The sequence below is a fragment of the Gorilla gorilla genome, chromosome 23, assembly GCF_029281585.2.
Source record: "Gorilla gorilla gorilla isolate KB3781 chromosome 23, NHGRI_mGorGor1-v2.1_pri, whole genome shotgun sequence".
NCBI lineage: Eukaryota > Metazoa > Chordata > Mammalia > Primates > Hominidae > Gorilla > Gorilla gorilla.
Window position 1 is genome coordinate 17,308,628 of NC_086018.1, and position 25,590 is coordinate 17,334,217.

Here is a 25,590-nt window from a genome sequence, read left to right on the forward strand (position 1 = left end):
GCACCGGCCCTGAGAGGGCCTGGGGCAGCAGTGCTGGCCTCTTTGTGGCAGCTCTTCACCTGCAGCACCCATTGCTTGTAAACTGGGCTGGACCCCTGCCCACCACTTACCAGGAGGGTATGAGCCCCTGTGCAGCAGGAGCCCAAGGACCCACGGCTGCCTGGGATGTGTGTGGTGGATGTTTTGGTCCCTCCTAGGGGATGCGCAGGCCGGCTGAATGGGCCACACAGCATGGGAGAGCCGAGGTCACAGAGAGCAGGTGTGTGGTACACGGTGTGTTCTGGGAAGAAGGGGCACGCAGAGAAAACCACCTGGATGGGCCAGTGGGGACATGGACGTGTGGGTGGCTCTCAGGCCACCAGCAACAGGTACTCCTGGTTGGCTGGGCAGGCAGGGAGGCGAGAGGCCGTCCCGGCAGAATGCGGCCAAGTGTGTAGCGCGGGCTCCACACAGCTGCATCCTCTCCATCACCACAAAAGCACCAAGGCCATTTCAAGTTTTCCCCGTGCTCCCTGGCAGGGGCTGATCCCAGGGCGGAAGAATCCACAGGCCCTCTGCCCCCTTCCTGGCTGCTGCCCAGAGCCACCCCCCAGAGCCCCCAGAGGCAGAGGTGTAGGCTGACCTCCCAGCCTGGTGGTGCCTCCAAGGCAAAAAACTTGCAGGCCTAGAGGCGAGCCCCACCCGCAGGATCCGGCCCAGGCATGCCACCAGCCGTGCGTTAAATGGGACACGGCTGATCTAGAGCTGCACTTGTGGGAGGGCCTGGCCCAGCACTTGGCATCTTAAGTGGGCGTCTGAGAGCTCACGCGCACGCTTCACACAGCAAGTCGGGCTCCTGCAGGCCCATTAAGGTGCAAAGGCATTCCTCTGTGTGCTGACAAGCAGGGTCCCATCCAGGGCTCCGGGCCGGCAGACTAAGTGTTTTCTTAAGGAAGACACGCGATTAGCCACAGCTAAAGCCCCAGCACAATGCAGGGCCCGGCCGTGGCTGTCAGCGCTGTCTCTCGGCAGTGACTGACAGGCACTCCCCAGCCCATCAAGCCTCAATGCACAGGATTAGCCTGACGCAGCCGACAAGCTGACTTGGAGGGCCACGGTGGAAAACCGGCAAAGTGACTGACATCCGGGGACAGAGAACCTCACACAGCCCTGCTACCTCCTGTCATGGGCCTGCCTGCTGGCGGGCTGTTCCAGAACAAAGCCGGTGTTGCCGCCCCTCCCAAGAGCCTGCCTGGCACTGGGCTGCCCTTCTTGCTTCAAGGTGCAGAGACCTAGGCAGAGGGTCCCAGGAAAAACCCTCAGTGGGCGTCTTCAGGCCAGAGGCCAGGCAGCTGTGGGGCAGGTGGGGCGGCTCCGCCTCCTGCCTAAGTGGGGTCCCTAGCACTGCAAGTCTGCTCCCCTCTGCCCAGGGCTGCTTCGAATTGTGCTGGGGGATTCAAGGGGCCCCAGCAGACTCTGGGCTGCCCTGGATGGAAGCTACTGACGACTGAAGAGGGGCCTGGTGGCCTGGCCAGACCCCACCCACCTGGGCGATCCTGGGGGACCATCAGGGACACCACAGGCAGAGCACACTTCAGAAAAAGTACCCTCTTTATTTGCATTGCAGAAATGCCAGGGGGCTCGGACATGGGTGCCCACAGGGTAGGTTTCCACCCAGGTCGTCATCATCTGGCACCAGGAGCCTGGGGGGTGCCCGGCGGCAGAGGCTGAGAGGTGCAGGGGTGAGGTGGACAGTCCCCTGAGCCATCCCTGTGGGGCACATGGGCCACCTGTCCAGCACTTGCGCTCCACGCTGACCATCTCACAGGCGCTCCAGGAGAGGGGTGAGGCCCCCCAAACCTGGCCTGCAGCCGTCCTGCCAACAACAGGAAGGTCAGCACAGGTCAGCCACCCACCCCTCACATCAGCCTAGCTATGTCTCCCACTGCCACACCCAGGGACCCCCAAGGGAGATGGGTGAGAAATAAACCCAGCAGAGAATGGCCCCACCCCAGGGCGATGTGTCACAGGGAGCGACGCAGTGCTACAAAAATATTTTGAAATGATAAAAATTTATAGCAGGCTCCTAACAAAACAGCTCTGGGAGGTGTAATGTTCTGATAAGAGTTTCCTCAGGATGCCCTTTGTTTATCCCTATCGAGCGCGGCCCCGCTGGGGGGAGGCGGCCGCAGTGAAGCAGGGGGCCCTGAGTACCCCCAGAGAGGCCTCCCCAGAGCCCCTCGGCGCCATGCAGACCCTAGAGCCTGTCCACAGGCATCTTGGGGGGAGCCCACTGCTCTGCCTGGTCTCCACCTCAGCCCCGGGGGAGAGATGGAGCCCAAACACCCCAACCCTGGGAGGGGCTGACAGCCATGGGGGTGCCCCAGGTGGGCTGGATGGCACGGGTTGAGGGCCCACCCTGCCCCGGCCCCTGCCCTGCAGCCCAGGCCAGAGGATGCACTATCAGACCACGAGGCGAGGGGGCTCTGGCACAGGCATCCCTGGGGCAGAGGCCAGGAGCCCTCGCCAGTTTCTTCCTCCCCAGAAGAGGTCACGATGAACAACATGCCCCCCGGTCAGCCTGGCTCTGCACAGCTGGAACAGAACCAGATGTGCAGGGCAGGCTGGGCAGGGCCGGCCATCACAGGGCAGCGTCTCCACCTTCTGGGAGACAGGGAAATGAGCGGGCGCTGAACTGTGCAGGAGCCAGGCCTTGGTGGGAGGCCTCGGTGGGAGGCCAGCTTCCCGACTGCAGCCCCCTGTGGGGCAGCAACTTGAGATGCCCGACTTTAGCCCACCGGGGACACCTTCCACGCCAACATCCACCTGGGATAGGCTGCTAAGGATGAGCCCCGTTTCTTGATACCTCCTGTGTGTGGGGAGCAGCTGTGGCCAGGCCGGGGTCTGGGGTCCCCCGGGGAGGTTTGGGCCCTTGGGGACTTCCCCTTCTGCCTGTCACCGCTGTGGCCTGGTTACAGGATGGAGCACCCATTCTGGGTGGCGTGGCAGGTGCAGCCTTGCTGTACACCTGGAGGGAGCCCATGGCCAGGGCTCCTGCACCCCTGCCACGTGCCCTGTCCTCAAACAGAGCCAGCCCCACCTGCATACCTGGGTCTGGCCTCCGAGGAGCTGGCGGCGGGCGCACCATGTGCCCTGGCCTGCAGGGATGGCGCTTACCCTCAGCAGCCTGTCACCGTGGGGTCCAAGCCTGAGCGCTTGGAGATGCGCAGCTTGACCACCTCCTCAGAGCATGTGGGATGGATACCCACGGTCCGCATCACCTGCGCATAGGAGGCCCCACACCTGCACATGGGGGATGGGGGAGGCAGGCGGGGTCAGCACAGGGAGGGGGGTCCACAGCATCCCACCCCCTGCACATGGGGGATGGGGGAGGCAGGCGGGGTCAGCACAGGGAGGGGGGTCCACAGCATCCCACCCCCGGGAAGAGGAGGGCCTCAGAGGCTGCTGGTTTCCTCACTGTCCCCTGACCCCCAGCCAGCAGCCAGGACCCCTGCCCACACCCGTGGGTGCCATCCACCTCCCTCCCAGCAGATGCCTAGTGCTCGTCCAGCCCACCTCCCACCCAGCCACGCCCTGGCTTGCCCTGGCTTGCCCTGGCCTGGCTTCCTGCTGTTCCATCCTCCCCCGCTAGGCACAGTCCTGCCTTTGGCCTCTGCTCTCTGCTTTACCCACAGACAGCGCATCCTGGCCTCACCACACCACCACCTCCCAGGCCCCACATCCAGCCAGCCACCTCTCTCAGGCCATGCACAATGTCCCAACCTCCAACTACCCCTGTCAACCCACCCAGAGCCTTTGCCATGGCTTCCTTTGACCCTGGGACCTGAAAACACACAGCCTGAGCCCAAGACCCAGGCAATGGCCCCAGCTCCAGAAGACACACAGCAGCCCTGGGGTGGCTCTCCAGGTACTGGCACTCTGCTCATGGTGGCGTGGTGCTTGGCCAGGTGGGCAAGGGCCCTAGCAGCTACCCGGGGCCACAGGGGACACCTCACCTGGCTCTGGCTGGCTCAACAGCGTCTGGCTGGGGCAGAACCGCCTCTTGTCCCCCCAAAACCCGCCCTGTCTGAGGGGCCTGAGGAATCTCTGCTGCAAACCCACAAAGGCCACATAAATGCCCCAAGAGTGGCAGCAGCTCTCCACTGTAGGACTGCCGGCACTCGAGGGACACCCGGCTGCACATCGCATCGCAGCCTGCATTCCTCGGGACTTACTTGATCCCCAGAGCAAATCCTTGAGTAACTTCGCCTGCGTTGGGGCCAAGGAAGTGCAGGCCCAGCACCAGCTGTGGGGGCTCCCTCAGGCACACCATCTGAAAGCCGCACATCTCAGCCAACAGCCCAGGAGGGGGCTGGGTTGCGTCCACCCTGCATCCACCCTGCACCCGGCCTGGGAGGCATGGGTGGGGCCAGTCCTCGGGTGTTCACCCTGCCAGGCTCTTTGCCACCCTCCCTCTCATCCTCAGCACCCTGGGCCACAGGGATGCTCACCTTTACATAACACTGGGATGCGTCTCGTCCAGCCACCGTGAACTCCAGTGGTTTATAATGGGCGTGATAGACCTGAGGACAGGATACCAACCCTGGATCAGTGCTGGGACAAACAAACCTCGTGGCACCTGCAGCTCCCACAGGCTGCATGGGCAAGGCAGGGTCATGGCGGGCAGGAACCATCCGTCTGGCCTGAAGGTCTGGTCTGGGATGGGGATGAGGGCTTGGCTGGCCACGGGGTGTGTGCAGGCCCTCTCACGTGCAGGCAGCCAGTGGCTGGAGCCATGCTCTGCAGGACAGACCCTCTCCCACCCAGGCCTGGGACCCCCGTAGACCACAGCAGCAGAGCAGGCATCAAGCAATCCAAGCAGCCAGGCCAGGCACAGCAAACCTGGGTGGACGTAGCTCACCCACAACAAACGGTGGAGGCAAGAATGGGTGAGCAGGCGGCCACCTGGGCTCCCTCAGGCACCCTGGTGTTTGCTTGGCCCTCACTGGAGCAAGGCCGCTGTGGCCACACCGGAGCCGGAGCTGTTGGACAAAGGCTTTCAGCACCCCTGAAGGGCTCGACAGCGTGTCCGGGGCTGTGGCCAAGTAAAAAATGAGTGGGGCCCTCACATGTGCTGTACAGCCATTATTAATTAATGGGACTTCAGAGAATATTGTTCTAACTAAGACAGAATTGAAAAGAAAACAAACAAAGAGTATTTGGCCATTCAACATTGTGAAACATAAAACAACATTATAAAATGCCAGGAACATATGTCCCAGCACACTTGTGATGAATCAAACAAAAATAGCAAATAAAGTGCCTCGAGGAAGGCTGGCCTGTCAGGCCCGTCCTGTTGATGGAGAGTTCTGGGGTGCAGGGGGAAGGGGCCAGCCCTGGAGCCCAGTGACTCATCCCCAAAGGCCATAGGCCCCACCGCCCAGGCTGCAGGCTCCGGTTTCTCTGGGTGCCTGCAAGCTGCAGCAGCAGCAAGATGAAACCGCACCGAAGGCTTCCAGCTACCACGGCCCGGCAGGCTTCAGAGCCCCCGCATCCCTCCAGGCCACCCCGGAGCCACAGCCACCTGCCAGAGCAGACCCCCAAAGCAGGCTTGCTCGATGAAAACCCCTTTCCTCAAGGGTGAGTGCCTGAGCCTGGAAGAAGCTGGAAGAGGATGGGTATCAGGATGTGGTGGGGGGCGGGGGGGCGGGGGGCTCTCGCCTCGGAGAAACCCTGGGCAGTCCAGGAAGACGAGGTGCAGGGTGGTGGGGGGGTGGGGGTGGAAGCAGGGGTCGGAGGCCCCTGGGAGAAACCTTTCTGGGTAGAGTGAGATTCACGGCCCTGCAAGGTGGGGACAGCACAGAGGCACCTTCGGGGCCCTGGTGCTTTCAGGGACAAGCAGCTGTGTGCTGGAGTGGGGCCAGCGCTCAGCTGATCTCAGCAGGGGAGCGGGTGGCACCGTGGTGGTGGCCCTGCTGGTGCTGGGCACCCCTGCAGCATGGCTGGGGTGGGGCTGGGGGCTTCTGGGCCACAGGGCTTCTCCGTGCCCTCAGAACAAGGCAGCCAAGGGCCTTCCCCTCACTGCTGTGACACATGGTGGCAGAGACCAGAGGCACCTAAGCCCAGTCACCCCAAGGCTGCCAAAGCCCAGGCACCCCCACTTCTGAGGCTGCCCCCAACGTGTCCCTTCCCGCTACACATAGCCACTGCTCAGGGCCCCTGGAAAGGAGAGACCTTGGCACCCTGCTCACAAGGCCTCCGCCCAGAGCATGGGGCGAGGTCGCGGAGTCGCCACTGTCCTCAGCTGTGCTGCTCCCAGGCCTCACCTCAACATGCTCCTGCCCGTGGCGAGCCACTGCCTCCTCCTCGGACAGCCCCACACAGCCATACTCCAGCGGGGTGAAGACGGTCGTGGGAACCTGAAAGCAGGTCTGGAGTCAGGGAGGGCCCTTGGGTCCCCAAAACCGAAGTTCCCCACTGCATGTGACACAAAGAGCAGCAATCACAGACCAGGACCAGATGCGCCCAGAGCAGGCTGCAAGCACAGTAGGCGACCCACCTGCCCACGCCTGCGCCACACTCTCAGAACTGAGCCCCACACGCATGCATGCACACACACGTGTGCACAACACACCCACATAAGCGCACACACACGCATGCCCACACCGCGCATGCAGACACACAGCGCACAAAGGCCCCTCACCCCAGAAGAGCTAGCCTCGAACTCAGCCTGTCCCAGGCTGCACATGGCGTCCTGCTAGAGAACTCACATTGTCGTAGTCCATCAGATCTGAAGACCCGCCGAAGAGCCGCTGCACCAGGAGCCTCCCGGCCATGATCGCTGTGGGTGTCAGCTCAGGCCGCCCCTTGGGGAAGGCACAGGGGGGCCACGTCAGCACCATGTCCGGGGTTATATGCAGCCCCCATGCCATCACCCTTTGCCCTCCGAGTGGGCATCTCCCTTTAGAAAATCCCCAACACTGGCACCGAGCACGGTGACGTACAGCATTCCCCTAGAGCTCATCCTCCTGCGGGGCATCCCAGGGACCTAGGTAGGTTGCTCATTCTCCTGTTTGCTGCCCTCCACTCTGCCCTGGGAAAGGAGTCCGCTGCTGATGAGGCTGGCCGTGCCACCCTCACACGCTCAAGCCTTCTCTCCAAACCCCTTCTGCACATTGCTGACCTCGGAGGGCTGCCCCATGACCAAGCTCAAAAGAGCCCCTGCTACCGTTTTCATTCACTGGAATCCCCGGCTAAAAAGGGACCCCAAAGCGTTCTATGTGCTCCTGACGTGCAGCTTGACCTGCACGTCACAGTCCATAACAAATTCCAAATCAGAATGTCGCTGTGCTGGAGATCCCTCCGTCCCAGGGTGTGCCCAGCCTTGGGGGTTCCAGCACCGTCCTCTGGGATGGGCTGCCAATCACCATGGCAGCAGGAAATGCAGATGTTGTTTGGCATTCCAGAAATGCATAGAGATCCGTGGAGATAAACTCAGAGCGCAGCCTGCGCATTCCAGCAGGCCTGACTAACTACGGAAACATCCCGGCGGCGCACAGCACACAACATCTCATTAAACAATAGCCCCCGCCCCGCCCACAGGCTCTTCCCAGCCGCTCAAGGGACCACTGGTTGGGTGTTAACTCTTTGGACTATTCAGAACGACCTTTCTGACAGAGTGGATTTAATGTTTAAAAAAAGAATGCCTTTGTGTGTGCCATGCATTTCTGGCAAAACGGTTTGAAATGTTCCAGTTTCCAACACAGGAGCCTGGGAGCTACACACTTGCAGAGGGAAAACTCAGATTCCCAGACAGAAGGGAGGCTTCCCGCTGTGCACAGAGATGCACATGGCGCTGTCTCAGGGTGCAGTGCCCACAGGATGCAACAGACCCTGCAACCAGAGACCACTGCACCTACATGGTCCACAGGCAGAGGCTGCACTTGCAGAAATCACTGAGCAGCTGAACCATTCAGCTAAGCAAGCTGGGGCTGCAGGGTGGCTGAGGCACATGGAGCCACATGCTCTGTCCACACAATTGGGTCGGCTAGATGGGCCCTACAGGAGCCTGCAGGGTCTGCCTGGAGCCTCAGAGTGTGACCTTATTTGGAAATGAGATCTTTGCAGATACAATTAAGGTAAGGATGGAAATGAAGTCATCCTGGATTAGGGTGGACCCTAAGTCCAATGGCAGAGAAACGGTAAGAGGCAAATCAGGGCCCAGAGACACACCCAGGAGACTGTGACATGACGATGAGGCAGAGAGAGGAGTGATATAGCCACAACCCGAGGGACGCCTGGGGCATCCTACCCCAGAGGCTTCTGAGGGAGCCTGACCCAGATGACACTTTCTGACATGCAGTCTCGCTCTGTCACCCAGGCTGGAGTGCAGTGGCACGATCTTGGCTCACGGTAACCTCCGCCTTTCTCCTCCCGAGTTCAAATGATTCTCCTGCCTCAGCCTCCCGGGTAGCTGGGGTTACAGATACGTGCCACCACGCCTGGCTAATTTTTGTATTTTTTTAGTAGAGACAGTTTCACCATGTTGGCTAGGCTGGTCTTGAACTCCTGACCTCAAGTAATCTGGCTGCCTCGGAGTCCCAAAGTGCTGGGATTACAAGCATGAGACACTGCACCCAGCCCCAGCTGACACTTTGATTTCAGACTACTGCCCCCAAACGTGAGATAATCCATGTCTGTTGTTCTGGGCCACCCGTGTGTGGTGATTTGGTACCACAGCCCCAGGATGCAGACACTGACAGGTCTCGCTACAAAGAAGCTCTCAGCGACCCTCCAGAGCCACTTTCAGCAGCAGGTGCTGGACACATGCAGGACAGGCCGAGCACTCCTGAGGCTGCCGGGGTGCAGCATCCCAAGACTGACCACCCAGGTCCCTTACTGGGGCCATGTGTAAGGAGGGCTCCAGAGCCCCCACCCAGGAAAGACTGGCGCTGGTCTCCACTTCACAGCAGCAGCAGCAGCTGAGAGCAAAGGACCTGCCCCGGTGTGATGCCCAGAGAGGCAAGCCAGAGGATACTGAGGTGGGGAGGGCGGGGCCAGGTGGGCCCGAACCGGACCTGCCTTTCAACCCTGTGGGGACAGGACGGCCCCAAGGCCATGGTGGCTTTTCTAAGCCTATGCCTCTAGCCTACCTGCCGGGGGTTGAGGCCTGCGTGCAGAGCTGACCCACGCCCCATTCCCAGCAGGCGTCTGCTGCTGGTGCTTGCAGCTGTCTTTAGGCCATCCACACTCCCACCACAGAAAGGAAAGGAAAGGCAGAGAGCCGAGGCCCACGTCCAGGTTGCCCCAGAACTCCAGACAGGCTGGCCCTGGGGTTCGGCCCAGAGCCTCTGTCATCAGAGAAAGTGTCGTTTCTCTCCTACAGGACGGCAGCAGCCGGAGCCCAGCGAGCAGGGGTGGTGGAGCAGGCAGGGGCAGGGGCCCTGGTCCCGGGACGCATGCCGTACCTCCACCACGTCACCAATGGCGTAGATGTGGGGCACAGAGGTGGCTTCCCGGGAGTCCACCAGGATCTTCTGAGTGTCGGGGCTAGTAACTACCCCAGCCTTCTCCAAATTCAGACTTCTGGTGTCTGGGACTCGACCTGAAGGAAATAGAGAGGGGGCTGAAAGGTCATCTTCAGTGGCTTTGACCTAGAGCCGCTGTGTTTAAACTATTTCTCAGAATGTCCACTTAGAGACCGGGTGCAGTGGCTCGTGCCTGTAATCCCAGCACTGTAGGAGGACGAGGTGGGCAAATCACCTGAGGTCACGAGTTCGAGACCAGCCTGGCCAACATGACGAAACCCTGTCTCAGCCAGGCGCGATGGCTCATGCCTGTAATCCCAACACTTTGGGAGGCCGAGGCAAGTGGATCACCTGAGGTCTGGAGTTCAAAACCAGCCTGGCCAACATGGTGAAACCCCAGCTCTACTAAAAATACAAAATTACCTAGGTGTAGTGGTGCACACCTATAGTCCCAGCTACTCGGGAGGCTGAATCGCTTGAACCCAGGAGGTGGAGGCTGCAGTGAGCTGAGATTGCACCATTGCGCTCCAGCCTGGGCAATAAGAGCAAAACTCTGTCTCAAAAAAAAAAAAAAAAAAAAGAAAAGAAAGAAAAGAAAAGAAAGAAACCCTGTCTCTATTAAAAATACAAAAATAGCTGGGTGTGGTGGCATGCACCTGTAATCCCAGCTACTTGGGAGGGTGAGGCATGAGAATTGCTTGAACCCGGGAGGTGTCGGTTGCAGTGAGCCAAGATCACACCACTGCACTTCAGCCTGGGCGACAGAGTGAGACTGTCTCAAGAAAAAAGAATGTCCACTTAGAACTGGCCAAACGTGAAGCACCAGCAGTGTAGAGGGGCTCCTGGCCTCTGCAGGAGGTGGCAGGCAGGTCTGAAACGGACGCTGGTCAGATGACAGCCGGCACAGGAGACAAGGCAGGGGTGCCACCCGTGGAAACTGGAGTCGGCCTTAGACTGGTTCCTGGCACGCGGGAAAGGAAGAGGCACTTGCCAATGCTGGGGCTCCCTGACATCAAAGAGTGCTAAGCATGGGACTCCAGAATCTTCCACTTGCCCAGGCCTCAGGCCCTGCTGCAGGGCCACCAGCATAGTGCCAATGGCTCTGGTACTGACTTCATCCGGAGAAACCAGCCCTTCGTGGGGAGCTATTGGCACCTGGCCTGCCTGGCCTCCCTGCATCTGTCTGCAGCACCGCAGCCTGATACCATTAGGCAGTGAGATCCATCAGCTCCCAGGCCTCAAGAGTCCAGAGGGGCCTCCTTCAAGGGACACCTGCTGGCTCCCAGTGGTCTCCTCCCTATCTGGACAAGCTGAAGAGGAGCCAGCCACACCCTGGACTGTACCCCAACAATGCTCAAGTCCTGGCATCTGGCCCTCTGCCCAGATAGGGCTTGAAGATCTCTCCCCATTAGGAGAAAGCAAGCCCCCGTAACCCGCTAGTAGAGGGCCAGGTGAGCAGAGCTAGCAGCCGGGTCTCCCACCTGCTCTGTGCTGCAGCCCCTCGTGGCTGCCTGGCACATAGCCCCAGCCTAGAGACCTCAGGGCCAAGGGGAGCTGAGCTAAGGGGCAGTGTCCAAACTACACCATGCCCATTCTAGGGGGCAGCTGGCTCAGCTGATCCTGCTCTTGGGTGCAAAGGCCAAGAGGGGCAGGGGATGGCCAGTCCAGGGGGTCAGCACAGCTGCCCCCTGCCAGTCTCCACACAGCCTGGGGCCCGGAGAGAGGGCACCGCATGGGCCTCTTCATAGCTGAACAGCCAGCAGAGGTCCCTTTCTCCCCTAACTCAGATGGGTGTAGTTTTGCCAGGCCAGCGGGTGGCCACAGCAGCTTTTCCCTCCCAACCCCAGCTGCTCTCGGCTCCCAGGGGCTCAGGATGATCCACCAATGGCAAAGGCAATTTGGCGTCAAAAGCATAGCTCCCCTGCTCATCGTGGCTGGGACAAACCAGCTGCTGGCCGGTATGCGGGTGGCGCCCACCTAAGCATCTGGAAGCTGAAGCTCCCATGAGAGGGAACCCTTAAGTCTCCAGCTGCTGTCCCGGGGCGGGAGTCAAAACATACCAACTTGGCTAAGCCAGCTTGCGGGAGGCCGGCTCCAGCCTCTGTGCTCTGCTCAGCCGCAGGAATTGGGTGCCGGGAGGGCTGGCACCGGTCGGGGATCAGCCCAGACACAGGGGATGCCAGCCCACATCAGAGGAAGGAGCTGGGCCCCATGGGCAGGGCTGGGGCACGAAGGAGGGGCTGTGGTCCCTGCAGGCAGGGGGCTCACGGTCAACCGTCTGGTCCCTCTCCAACCTGGTGTCCAGCCCACCAGGCCCAGCACTTCCTGGTGCCTGCTCCATGCTGGAACACAACATCTGACGCTGCACCCACACTCTCCTCTGCACGCTTGCCTGGCTGGTCCTGGGAAGCCAAGAGCACTCATCATGTTCCTCATGGTAACTATGGCACTATGGCAACTATAGACCTTGCAGGTGCTGACCAAACCCTGTCCCCAGGTCCCGAAGGAAATAAAGATAAATTTAAAAGTAGTCACAAGAGATAAAAGAGGCATGGAACTAGGTGGCCCATCCAAAGCCAGGACTCTTCCGCACATGCTGTGTGGATCACTCTGGGAAGTCGGTGGGAATGTAATGGAGCCACTAATGTGAAAAGCATGACAGCTGGACAGGCTGGATGGCCAGGGGAGAGTGGGCTGCGAAGCACAGACACGCCTGGCCCCGCAGGGACTCCACAGCCCTTCGGGAATGAACAGCAAAAGAAGAGTGAGTGACCTGTGGCAGGCAGCAGGCTCAGCCCTGAGGAGGGCAGCCGAGGGCACAGTGGGGTTAGAAGCTGGGCTGGTGGGACTTGGCTGGGAGTGGGTGCAGGGAAGAGGCCAGCTCCACTTGGGTGGGGCCACGTCCCTAGCTGTGGCCAGCCCTGATGGCAGGACACTAGGCCCTGAGCCCCACTATGGGTCTTGCTGAGCAAAGGACTAGGCAGTGGCCAGAGAAGGGCCAGATCTCCCTGCTGGTGCTGGACAGCCAATCAGGCGTCCCAGGCCCTACTGGCTCAGGCCTGGAGCCCTGCAGGAGGTTGGATGACTCGTGCCGAGGTGGGGACCCAGTGGGGCCCGAATGGTGTGAGCAGCAGGATGCAGGTGTCTGTGCCCAGTCAGCTCCCCACCATTTCCCTCCTATGCCAGGATAAAGCAGTTGTGCCTGGTCAGCTCCCGACCATTTCCCTCCTATGCCAGGATAAATGTGCGCTATTCAGGCCATTTAGGGAAAGAAGGGTGCCTGCACCGGTGTCTTTCGCCCTGCATGTTGTGCTCAGAGCTTTCCCAGCTGCGCCTGTTGCCCACTGCAGGCCTCCCCATGGGGCGGCTCTGTGCTCCCTGCAGCTCCGTCCTCGCAGCCTTGGCTCTTGAGAGCCCAGTGCAGCGTTTGCCAAGTGCTGCTGAATGGCCCCTCCTGGGGTAGGACAGGCACTCTCAAGTCTCTGCTTCCTAGACACCACCAGGATGGAGACCTGGGGCACCAGCTTGCCATGTGTCAGTTGAGTTCCTGGGGCAGACCCTCAGAGGAAGGGCGGCCAGCTGAGCGGGGGCTTCTGGGCGCAGGGCAGTCCTTAGACTCTGTTCCTTCCTGGGGCAGGCGGCGCACAGCGCTCTCTGTCATGCTGCTTTAATTTGCACTTCTTTGATGACTAGTAAGATGAAGTAATTTTTGGCCACGTGTTTATGAACTGTATTTCCTCTTTTGTAAATTGCCAGTTCCTGCCTTTTCTCATGCATTTATAGGCATCTTCACCATGTTCCTTCTTTGTAAGAGCTTATTACGTAATGGATACATGACACTCTGGCATATTTTCTGCAAACGACAAGGGCATTAAAATTCCAGGTACAGCTCTTCAGGCTGTATTCATGAGCAGTCGTGGGCCACGGGATTCGTGGGCAGAGGAAGGGCACCAGCTCTGTGTTCCTTGTGCACATGAAGCAGGAGGGCTCATAGGCCTGCATGCTGTGGACTTAGCTGAGCGGCACAGCTACATCAAGGGCACCTTGAAGGACATCCCCCTGCTGAGATGGTCTCCAAGATCCACATCAGTTTAAGCAGCAGACAGAGCTGTCCATCACCACCAAGGGCCTCCACACGGGCCAATTTGTGTTTGTGTACTGTAGCAAGAGGGCCCAGCTGGACGTCGGCAGCGTCCTCCCTGCAGGCACCACACCTGTACCATCAAGCGCTGCCTGGAGGAGAGGCTGAGACTGGAACTTGTTGGCCTGGGCCTTTGAGAACTACACCGCAGTCACCTCCCCTAGCCCGGAAACCAGGAAGACTTACATGAAGCTGCCCTCCAAGAGGATCATCTCAGCCAACAGAGCTGTGGTCAGCGTGGGAGCCAGAGGTGGCCAAACTGACCAGCCATCCTGAAGGCAGGCCATGCCCACTACATATAAGGCAAAGAAGAGCTGCTGATCATGGTGCAGAGTATGGCCGCAAGCCCCAAGGAACGTCCCTTCAGAGATGGCAACCACTGGCACGTTGGCGAACCTGCCACTGCAGAGATGTCTCTGCTGGTAGCAAAGTGGGTCTCATTGCTGCCCACTGGACTTGGTTCAGAATTGGGGCTGATGGGCCCAACAAAGTTTGTCCTTCTGCCAAAAAAATAGTAATTCCAGGTACAAATGGACGTTCTCACTTCCTATGTATATGTGTGGCTGGCCCACAACACTGACACTCAGGAAGCACTGGGCTGAGCATCTCTGCAGCCCGGAGCTGCCTCCAGCCCCAGGCCCAGCAGTGCAGCACCCCTGATGCAGGACAGCCCATCTCCATGTGTGGCCAGTGCTAGGAACAGCCGTGCAGGGCAGCCCTCCTCTGATCACAATGAGAGCCCCACCAGCTGCTGTCAATGGCCCAGGAGATGGAGGGCAGCCACCATGCTTGTCCAGCCAGCCTGGCCCCAAGGAGGGACCAGAGAAGGCTGAAGCCCAAAAACCACCCACACAGTCACCATGGGTCACTCCCACCTATTCTGATGGACACAGGGACACGGGGACGGCCAGCCGCATGCAGTATCATGCGCCTCTCTCATCCATGATGGGAAGAACAGGCATGCCCTCTGATTTCACGCCCGCCTGGGACACATGTTCCCAAGAAAGATCAAGGAGGCAGCGCCCCAGGTGAGAGGTAAGTGCCAGCAGGAGTACAGCAGGGTGAGCCAGTGGCTGTGATCCAGACAGAGGCAGCCAGGGCCAAGCACTGCGCCTGAGGACGAGGGTGTGGGAGTGGGAGGCTCCAGGGCCGGTGGGCGATGCGAGGCGGGCACGGCTTCACACACAGGCCCTGTGGGCCACCTGGCGACTGTCTCATGAGGCATGTGGCCCCCAGAGCCAGCCACTCTCACGGGGCCTGGCCTGCCACTTGCCCCAATGAGGCACCTTGGACCAGGCACAGAGGAGCGTATGACTTTGGAACTGGACTTAGATTCTTGAAGCTTATTTTTTTTTAAATATTTATCTTCTTTTTTTTTTTTTTTTCCTGGAATCGTGCCTTCTCAATGAGCCCCAGGCCCCTACCCGCAGCTATGAGCCCACCAGGGGGAAGGGGACGCACCTGCCCTGCTGGCCTCAGGTCCCATCGAGACGCCATGTTAGTTGAATAAATGAGTGAGCCCCTGGGCCTCAATGGGACCTGATTGGCCACTCGCTGTGACTGCCAGCAGCCACCAGGGACCCCTAGGCTGTTCCAGGGATGTCTCATACCCAGGGCGGCTCCTCGGGGGGTGGGGGTGAGCTTCCCCGCAGGCAGCACAAGGGCCTTTCCTACTCAAGCTGCCTATGTGCATTATGATGTGTAAGACCCCACAGTCAGCCTTGGAGTACGGCGCAGCCCGCAGCTCAGGCCCAGAGGACCCCCAGGAAGGAGCGTGCTCTGTGGCGAGTGGTCATTATTGCTTTAACAGTTATTATTAGACCGGGCGCAGTGGCTCACGCCTGTAATCCCAACACTTTAGGAGGCTGAGGCGGGCGGATCATGACGTCAGGAGTTCGAGACCAGCCTGGCTAACACAGTGAAACCCTGTCTCTACTAAAAATACAAAAATTAGCTGGGCGTGGTGGCGGGTGCCTGTAATCCCAGCTACTTGGGAGGCTGAGGCAGGAGAATCGCTTGAATTTGGGAGGTGGAGGTTGCGGTGAGCCAGATCACGCTCCTGCACTCCAACCTAGGCAACAGAGCTAGATACCGTCTCAAAAACAAACAAAAAACAATTATTATTATTATTATTATTATTATTATTATTAATTATTTGAAAAGAGGTTTCACTCTGTTGCTCAGGCTGGTCTTGAACTCCTGGGCTCAAATGATCCTCCCACCTTGGCATTCCAAAGTGTTGGGATTACAGGCATGAGCCACCTCACCCGGCCCTTAAACAATTGTTAACATAATTGCAATTGTAACAGGTTGGCTGCCCCAGGGCACCTGCAGACATTAGAGGGTGCATGGTAATATGCATAAATGGTGCTGACCTATCTCTAGAAGACTTTTCACCATGTTGTTCTTTTTTTTTTTTTAATTGGTTTCCACTCAGTTCTAATCATTAAGTACTGAATTTGACATGGTAACAAGACCCAGTTGGACATCCACATATGCAGGTGCTAGCTGGCCTGTCAGATAGCTGTGGGCTCTGGACATGAGTGTGAACTAGCCCTCAAGCCAAGCGTGGGGCACCAGGCTGGTGGGTAAGCAGAGGGCGCTGCCTCCTGCTACTCTGGCCTGGCCTCTGTGAGGTGTTAGCACCACCATGAGCTAGGGCTGAGCCAACAGTGCTGTCTCAGGAGCAGCAGCGCACGCCCGGGGCCACGTGGTATGGAGGGGAAGGCCGCAGCCACCGCTCATAGGAAGAGCTCCATGAATGTTCATCTTGGCCCCACTTCAAAAAATATCAAACTCACAATGGAGGCAGATTTGGGTCTCTCTTGATGTCATTAATTACAAAGTAAATTTGCACTAAAATAAAAAAGTGTTAGACTATCAAAGAGGGGCCTCCGATCCGTGTCACCTGCTCAGGGATGGCCACTCCACCCTGAGAGCATGGAGGCGTGTGGATGCCAGGGTCACTGCTGGGCCCATCCCCACCGGGAAGAGCATAGCCACAAACTTGGTTTCACGCAGCTGCAGCAAGGCGCATCCCTGAGAGCAGTCCTGATGGGCCCACCGCAGCCCCCTCGCCCGGGCAGCATCCACATCCACTGTGGCCCCTAAGCCCCAGCTGCACCCACACCAGCACAGAGGGCATCCAGGAGGAGCTGCCCCTTCCCTCTCACCAGGCTTAGGATGCTCCCACCCATCCCCAGCTTGGTTCTTGCTTTCTGCCCTTTCCTGCTGCCTGGCACTCAACAGAGGGACAATCCGCAGGGACTTGTGTAGCTGGGTCTGCGGTGTACGGGAGCCATCAGCCGAGCACAGCTGAGCAAAGACAGTTGCCTGCCGCGTACATGCCAGCAAACAGTGCCTGGGTGGAGAGAGGAGCCCAGGGCTGCAGCCCACCCTGGCAACAGCTCCCCTCCTGGGCACCGCCAGCCCCCATCATCATCTGCTGGGCACCCCAGTCTCTCTGGCTGTGGTCCAGGCACACGTGCCACGTGGGGGAGACTATACAGGGGCAGCTTGCGGGGGTGGCCTCTGTGTGGTGCCAAGAGGAAGCCGGGAAGCCAAGCTCCCATGCTCCATGCATGTTGTGTTTCAGGCTCTGATGCTGGTTTACACACAGGTGGACATCTCTGAGTTATCTAAGAGAAAGCCCAAAGAGGAAATAGCTTCAGTGGCTGGGGTAAGATCCAGATGGATTCCTTCCCTGGGTCTCGTCTCACCTGCCATATCACAAGGCCCCAGGCAGACCCGTGGCCACCCTCCCTGGCACTCAGGCACAACAGCTGCCTGGCTGTGGGACCCCCAGGTTTAGCGAGTCCCCTCCTGTGTCTGCTGGCTCTTCTGGCCATGGGCAGGACTCCTATGGTGCAGGGAGGGATACGCCAGAGCCTTCAGCATCTCACCCTCAAGAGAGGGACAGAGAACTATCCAGAGGGGCTGGGGACACCAAAGGGGCACATGACGATCTCAACTTCGTTTCTCAGGGCTGCAGTCCAGAGGCAGTCTGTCCCTTCTTTAAAGCCAAATCTAAACTTAACTGCACTTAGAAGCCTCTGCACTGGGAGGCGTTTGCTCAGGACGCCCCAGCCTGGCCCTGCTCCCCTAGACAGCCAGGGATTCAGGCCACAACTGGTTAACTCAGCGGGCGAATTCGAGCCCGCAGCAGTGCTGGCTGACTGTCTTCACTCAGCGCTGTAATCGGCACATCTGCAGACAGGAAATCCTCCTCACTGAAGTTCCCAGTCTATTATCTGAGACACCTGGTGTGGGCGGGTGATTCAGAGACAAACAATGAGCGGGGGCCCCCTGCACAGCAATTAACTGCTTTAACTGCTAATATGTTTAATCCACCACGTGGAGATCAAGGCTGCGGCGAGGAAGGGGCTCTGGTCCTCCTCTGCTTCCAGACTGCAGGGCCCACTTCGCAATGCCAATGTCCATGGTCCTCGCCAGCTGCGGCCAGGTGCCAGGCACACAGGCAACGGGCAGGGCCAGCACTCGGCCCCACACAGGAGCTCTGTGCAGCACCTGGGCCCCTTCTGTGTGTGTGTGTGCACCGGGCACGGGGGCATCCCCCCTTCCTGTCGGAGCCCAGCTTGTGCGGACGTAGTGCACACCCGGTACAGGAAGCAGAGTCGGAGATGTTGGCATTGCCAGCTGTGCCGCCCCTAGGGCGCTTTATTTTAACCTCCCAGAGTGGATCATCCTTTATTGCAAGTAGATATAAAGCTTGGTTAAAGGCTTATCGTACAAACCAGCAGAAAACGCTCGCAGTTGCTGACCTGGGAAGTGGCTCCTGAATGTTTACAAAACCTGGCTCTGAGCAGCAGCGAAGTCAGCACATGCCCGAGCGGCCCCCAGCAGGCGCGCAGAAGCCGCGCCGCCCTCGGGAAGCAGGGTCAGAGGCCAAGGACTGCGAAAAGCTTCCACCCCCAGCATCAATCATGCCAGGCAGACTGTCTGGGGGATGCTCATTTTGAAAATACAAAAAAATAAAACAGACTCCTAGCAAGGGAGGGTGGGCGTGCAGGCCACGGCAGCTCTGCTGAGTAGGAAGAGGCCTTGCTTGTTGCCTGCCAGGCTGACGCCCCGGCTTTCCGGGGACACAGCCCCCGGCCCATTGGTCTGCTACATCCTTATGGGCTTGGTCGAGGGCTGCCCCTCGGTTCAATGGCAACATCTCCCTTATGCTGTGGGTGAACGGAGGTGTCAGCAGACAGAGGAGGAGGGCTAGGGCACGGTGGGAGGGAGAAACTCGCCACCTCCCCTTTGGAGTGGAGTTTATTTGGGAATGACAGTAGGAGGATAAATTTTGAAAGAAAAATAAAGTGGAGTTTAGGATGAGAACCATCAGTACACTCCAGAGTCCAAAATGTTACCTAATCCTTCATAGTGTTTATCATAATAAACTTACTTAAAATCTACTTTTACAACGTGGCTGAGAACATTGCTCTTGCTGACTGATCACCTCCGGGCCAAGAGCCCTGCGTGCGCTCAGGCATCTCAGGTCCTCCCCGGTCATCACCTCTGCGCTTGTGTCCACTGCACAAAAGTGAAGCCTCAGCCGCTCCAGGCTGGTTTCCTTTCTGATTTCCCATTCCGAGTGACTGCTTCAGAAGTGCATCACCCTATGACACAGCTTGTGCCTCTGGGAGCCCTCCCCCAGGAGACACTGACACCTGGCCAGCCCCACGCAAGCCCGGTTAGCTGATGGAGGTGGAGCCAGAGAGGGACCCTGGCTCTGATCTTGGGCTCTCGCAAGGGACAACAGACCAGGCTCAGCACAGAAAGGCCTCGGAGAACTGACAACACTGACTAGGTTGCTCCCGCCTTCAACATGCAAGTTGACAGGGTGATTGGGAAAACTAGGAGCCTAAACTAGATGGCCAGGCACCAAGGTGGGTAGGACATCTGAGCAGGCATGCTGTGTGTGCCGCCACCCATCCTGACGAGGACCCGCAGCCCTCCTTGCGGCGGCCCATCTGCAATGGCCTCCACGCCCAGCTTTGCAGCAGGCCTGGGACAGAGCAGTGTCTGGGCGACCCCTGTTGGCTCCAGCTGCCCCTTGCCAGTCCCGTCAGACAGCCCCGGCCCAGGCCTGGGCACAGGTATCCCCTGGCTGTGTCCACACTCCCCACACCTGCTCGGCCACTGCCCCATGCAAAACCGGACCTACACCTGACAGAGAGCAAGAAGGTGAGACCAGACTGTGCCCAGCAAGTTGTAGCCAGCCCACGCCTGGCCGGGAAACGCCCAGGCCTCTGCCCAGCACTGGAAGGGTGATGTCTTTGGAAGCCTTCGAAATGTAACTTCTGGAAAGGCCTGCAAAATGCCACTCCTGGCATGTGATGACCTGCCAGGCCCAAAGGGACCCACTGGGAAACACTGAAAGCCACGAGAAGGCTGGACAGAACTTTAAAAAGTCTGTGTCATTTTTATGTGCTGAAAACAGGCGGCTTGTGCACACCCATGTTCACAGCAGCATGATCCACAACAGCCAAAAGATGGAAGCAACCTAAGTGTCCACTGACAGATGATGGACACACATACAACTCAGCCTTCAACAGGAAGGAAATGCTGGCACGTGCTACAGAAATGCTAACTCTAACAAATGCTGCAACATGGATGCACCCTGAAAACATTGTGCTAAGAGAAATGAGCCAGTCACAAAAGGACAAACACTGCATGATTCTACTTACATGAAGTCCCTCGAGGAGTCAGATCCATAGAGACACACAGTGAAGGGTGAGTGCCCGGGCAGCAGGGAGTGAGTGTTTAATGGGGACAGAGCTCAGTTTGGAGATAATGGAAAAGTTCTAGAGATGGATGGTCATGCTGCTTGTACAATATGAACGTACTTAACACCACTGAACTATATACTTTAAAATGCTTAAGATGATGAATTTGATGTTATGTGTATGTCACCACAATTTTTAAAACTTTCAAATCCATATCATTTTTATGTTAAAAACAACAAACTAGCTTGGCTGGGCACAGTAGCTCAAACCCGTAATCCCAGCACTTAGAAGGCTGAGATGGGAAGATAGATTGAGCCTGGGAGGTGGAGGCTGCAGTGAGCTATGATCACACCACCGCACTCCTCCTAGGCAACAGAGAGAGACCCTGTTTCACACGCAAAAAAAAGAAAAAAACCTAGCTGGAAAGCCTGAAGCAGCAAAACATTTAATATGCTAAAGAAAAAATACCTACTGGCCAGGTGTGGTGGCTCACACCTGTAATCTCAGTACTTTGGGAGGCCAAGGCAGGTGGATCACAAGGTCAGGAGATTGAGACCAACCTGGCGTACATGGTGAAACCCCGTCTCTACTAAAAATACAAAAATTAGTCGGGCGTAGTGGTGGGCGCCTGTAGCCCCAGCTACCCAGGAGGCTGAGGCAGGAGAATCGCTTGAACCCGGGAGGCGGAGGTTGCCACTGCACTCCAGCCTGGGCGACAGAGCGAGACTCCATCTCAAAAAAAAAAAAAGAAAAGAAAAGAAACATACCAAGACTTAAACCTGGAAGGTGACAAGTAGGATTTATGTGCTGAAACCTTAATAAGCAATTGCTCAAGGGCCAGGGAAGGCGAGGATGATTGCCTAGTTGCTCCTCGATGAGGACACCTGGCTGATGCCGTCTCAGTCTCTTCTCTGGTTTTTTCCAGCATGTCCCACGGTGGTGGGGAGACACGCAGAGATGCGAGGTGCTGGGGATGGCAAGATGGGCGCAGCCTAGTGTGAGTGCCGCCCCACAGGCCTTCACGGTTGCTCTCGAGGTGCACTGGGGAACGGCCAACTCGCCTGGCAGCCAGCAGGATGGGGGAGCCCTGGGAGGTGACAGGAAGTGGGGCAAGATTCTCCATGCACCTCGGGGAGACCAGAGACAGAGCGTGTGGCTCGACGTGCCCTTACCTATGGCCCACAAGACGGTGTCAAAGGTGCCCGTGTCCTCCTTGCCGGTGGTGCGGTCCTCCCAGGTGACCTGCAGCTGGCCATCAGGGAGCCTCCTGACCCGCGAGGGGGCACAGCCCCTCAGGAACCGGGTGCCATGAGATGCCATGTGCTCTATGACCATGGAGGACATTTGCTGCAAAGCACAAGAAGACAGGCCATGAAGACCAGGTGGCCGTGGGAGAGGCTCTGGCCCTGCCCTGCTCTCGAAGGCCTCAGTGAAGGGCGGAGAGGGGTCTGTGCGGAAGACGGGGTGAGACACCCTGCCCCCTGCTCTACGTCCTCTTGCTCTCTGTGGAGTGTCTAGCCCCTCTCCTGGCTCCAAGTCCTCAACCCTGAGCCCTATGGTCAGGATTCACTCAGCCTGTGGGCTCCTCTCTAGATGCTAATTAACTAAGTCTTCATCAGCCAGATACGGTCACACCTGTAATCCCAACCTTTTGGGAGGCTGAAGTGGGAGAATCCCTCAAGCCCAGGAGTTTGAGGCTGCAATGAACTGTGATCACGCCACTGCACTCCAGCCTGGGCGACAGAGTGAGACTCTATCTCTAAAAGAAAAAATAAGCAAGGCCGGGTGCGATGGCTCACACCTGTGATCCCAGCACTTTGAGAAGCTGAGGCGGGCGGATCACGAGGTCAGGAGATAGAGATCATCCTGGCTAACACGGTGAAACAGTGTCTCTACTAAAAAACACAAAAAATTAGCCAGGCGTGGTGGCAGGTACCTGTAGTTCCAGCTAACTGGGAGGCTGAGGCAGGAGAATGGCGTGAACCCGGGAGGTGGAGCTTGCAGTGAGCCGAGATTGTGCCACTGCACTCCAGCCTGGGTGACAGAGTGAGACTCTGTCTCAAAACAAAAAAAAAGAAAGAAAAAAAAGAAAAACAAACAAATCCTGGTACATCTACACATTTCTTTAAAAAACAAAAACAAAAAACTTAGTCTTCACTAAAACCAATGGCAGAGAAGCGTGCCTTCTCCCAGGAGCTGTGCCCTGGTCCAACAAGATGGCCCCTGCTCCTGGCCCACCCCTCCACATGTGGCCAACATGCCCCTCTGCCATCCAGGAGCCAGGAGGGTAGGTAGGAGACTCTGCTCCCGCCTAGAAATGTAGGCACAGCAGGCTCAGGTCCAGATCAGGGACAGAGAGAGTCCTGCTTCTCCCTCCCGGCCCAGGAGGCCTGTGCGCCCCAAGTCCAGCTACAGATGGGGGCCCTGTTCCCAGGACAATGGGGCCTTGCACGGACCAGCAGTGAAGCTGGCCACAGCTTCTGGTTTCAAGAGGAGAAAAACAGTCACTGCTAACATCCTCTGACACCTGTGCGGGTGTGCCAGCTGGCTGTAGATGGCGTGTGTGGGAGTCTGGCCCGCCGGGCAGGGCTGGCTGTGCTGCAGAGGGGCTGCCGCACAGGCTGTTCATCACTCCAGCACCCCTCCAGAGGCCTGGCGGGCATGGCCATCCCAGGCTCTGAGGGAGAACCATGGAGCCTGTCCAGGACACAGGGTCCCTCGCCCCTCAGCCTGGCTGCCTAGACTGTGCATCCTCCTTGCCTAGGCACGGCCCCCATTCTGCAGGCCCCTTTCCTCCTCCGTCCACTGCCAGCTCACCCTCCCCGCATCTGAAGGCTCTGAGGCCTTCCTAGACACTGCGTCCCTACCACAGGGCTCGGTGGGTTTGCACTGAGGGACATGATGGGAGTGTGCCATAGCTTTAAGATGGAACAACACATGGCCACACGGGTGGAGGGTCTCTGAGTCAGCCTGGGGGTGGCACTGGGAGTCTGGAGATGACAGGCCTGGCTCCTCCCACCTCAGGTGACCTCCTCAGGCTCTGTGAGCTGAGGATCGGCCGAGGACCTGTAGCAGGGCCTGCAGATCTGCACAGCTCACCCTGCAAGGGGCCTCCTTCGTGGCAGTCATGGAGTGTTTGACATCTCCACAATGACAACTCCAGACTTCTATTTTAACAGGAGACTTTCCCTTGAAGAGTTTTTAGCTAAAAAAAGAAAATCTCTATTGCTCCAATCCAGGAGCTCGTCCTGCTGGCCACATGAGTGTGTGTACCCCAGACACAGATGAAGGCCACTGTACACAGCGCACCTGTCCAGAAGCCAAGATCCCACGGGCTGTCTTGGAGCCAGCGCTGCCCTGTGTCCCTCATCCCAGCTCACACATTACAGCTTATTTCACCCCCACTCCCTCAGAGGGGACAGGCAAGGGGAGAGCAGGGAGTTGGGGGTCTCTGAGGTGGGGCTAACACTTCTGCAGCACACACCGGCCTCTTACTAATGGGACAACCCGGAGGGTGACCTGCTCTGCCGGCACAAGGCTGGGCTGAGCCTCCCTTCACTGTGCCTGTGGTCGGCTGCAGGCCTCTGTGCAGCTGTGCGCCCCACTGCCACCCTCCTCCCTCGCTCCGGCCGAGTGTTTGCATATTTCCTGGACAACCTCCTCATCCAATTCAAGGGTTATCTCTAAAGATTCAGGCATCACTCGTGGCCCATGACTGCACTGCACCTGCCTGGGAGGGGGCTGTGGGAGGAAGGCCTCAGAGCCACAGGGGCGGGAGCTGGGGCCTCCAGCACTACCTGGTCGAAGCCGCGGAGGGGGATGCTGCGCATCATGATGGTGGTGTCCAGCCCAATCCCGGTGAGGAAGCCAGCACACTCCAGGGCCACATCTGTGGGGTGCCAGCTAAGGAGCACTGTAGATCCCAATTTTGGAAACGATGGGACAACACCCCAGGGCCCTGTGCCACAGCCCACACCCCACCCATCCATGGCTGGCCCTGGAGGAGGCTCCCAACTCAAGACCCCCACCTCCACATCTCACGTGCACAGGCTGGGGTTAGCAAGGAGCCGCCAAGCAGCACCCACGGACTAGGCCGGCCTCTGGCCTCTGCTCCCATGTGCTGTCCATCCCGGCTCCAGGGCGAGGCCTGCATCCTGGTGGATTCCAGTTGGGATGGAGAGGAGTGGCTGGTTCAGGGAGGACCTCAGCCATGGGAGATGCCAGGCAGCTGCTTTCTTCCACCTGTGCTCTCAGCCAGCGGCTTGGGGATTTTTTTTTTTTTTTTTTTTTTTTTGAGATGGAGTCTCACTCTGTTGCCTAGGCTGGAGTGCAGTGGCGTGATCTCAGCTCACAGCAATGTCTGCCTCCCAGGTTCAAGCGGTTCCCCTGCCTCAGCCTCCCAAGTAGCTGGGACTACAGGCATGAGCCACCGCGCCCGGCCAGGGGCTTTCATCTCCCTCAGATGTCCCCTTGACCCCAGGCCCTCCTGCAGCTCCTCTCCTGACCCTCCCTGTCTAACTGTCCCTTCTGAAGCAATGGGTCCAGGCTGGGGCTGCTCTCGAGGGAGGACAGCCCAGCTGCCTCATGGCCATGTCCAGCTGTCCCAGCTCAGGAAGAGCCTCCAGGAATCCCTGGCCAGAGGTCAGCCTCAAACTGTCCCCAGGCACAGTAGATCCTCCACGCCGAGAGGCCCAGTAAGTGCCTGATCTGAGGCAGCAAAGAGCCTGCTGGAAGGGCGGGTGGCAGGGAGGGACTCCAGGGAAGAAGTGTCCAGTTCCCAGGATGGCCACCTGCACGCTTGCAAAGGATACAGCTGGCCCCGACCACCAACCTGTTAGAGAAACAGAGAGAGAGCACATGTAAAGCTGAGGCCCTTATTGACCAAGTGCAGTCAGAGAAGAACCCTGCAGCCTTCACCCAGGCCCTTGGTCAGCTCGTGGGCTCCAAGGTTACTGTTCAAACAGCTTGCCCCAGGGGACAAAGCCCACTTTCCAAGGCTACACTGTCAAGCATGTTGTGAATCAGCAAATCGCCTGGTGGTGAAGGGCGTGTGTGTCAGTGACAAGTGGTACCTGTCCCCTGGAAGGCACCCGGAGGCATGGAGAAACATCCACCAGAGCAGCACACAGCTTTCCTTCTCTCCCCCGGGGCCTCCTGGGCTAGGGTGGAAGCTGGGAGATGCTTGGCAGGATGGGGAGGCCACCAG

General features: G+C 58.4%; 1 protein-coding gene across 5 annotated transcripts in view; it reads right to left on the reverse strand.

Annotated features, from left to right (window-relative positions):
- Window positions 1-1,572: 1,572 nt before the first annotated feature.
- The window catches only part of TXNRD2 (thioredoxin reductase 2), a 66,215-nt gene continuing 42,197 nt past the window's right edge, over window positions 1,573-25,590 (reverse strand). For 3 of the 5 annotated variants that reach the window (XM_055374976.2, XM_031005570.3, XM_031005571.3), the window contains 10 exons: window positions 25,196-25,215; window positions 24,182-24,273; window positions 21,557-21,731; window positions 9,447-9,583; window positions 6,750-6,845; window positions 6,306-6,398; window positions 4,491-4,562; window positions 4,215-4,312; window positions 3,088-3,282; window positions 1,573-1,855 (listed from right to left, as the gene is read on the reverse strand). In XM_055374976.2, coding sequence (XP_055230951.1) covers window positions 3,159-3,282; window positions 4,215-4,312; window positions 4,491-4,562; window positions 6,306-6,398; window positions 6,750-6,845; window positions 9,447-9,583; window positions 21,557-21,731; window positions 24,182-24,273; window positions 25,196-25,215 — 907 coding nt within the window. In that variant the 3' untranslated portion in view covers window positions 1,573-1,855; window positions 3,088-3,158. Of the gene's footprint in view, window positions 1,856-3,087; window positions 3,283-4,214; window positions 4,313-4,490; window positions 4,563-4,900; window positions 5,022-6,305; window positions 6,399-6,749; window positions 6,846-9,446; window positions 9,584-20,406; window positions 21,352-21,556; window positions 21,732-24,181; window positions 24,274-25,195; window positions 25,216-25,590 lie in introns of those variants that run through there. The other 2 variants (XM_055374978.2, XM_019018410.4) reach the window with 2 other exon arrangements.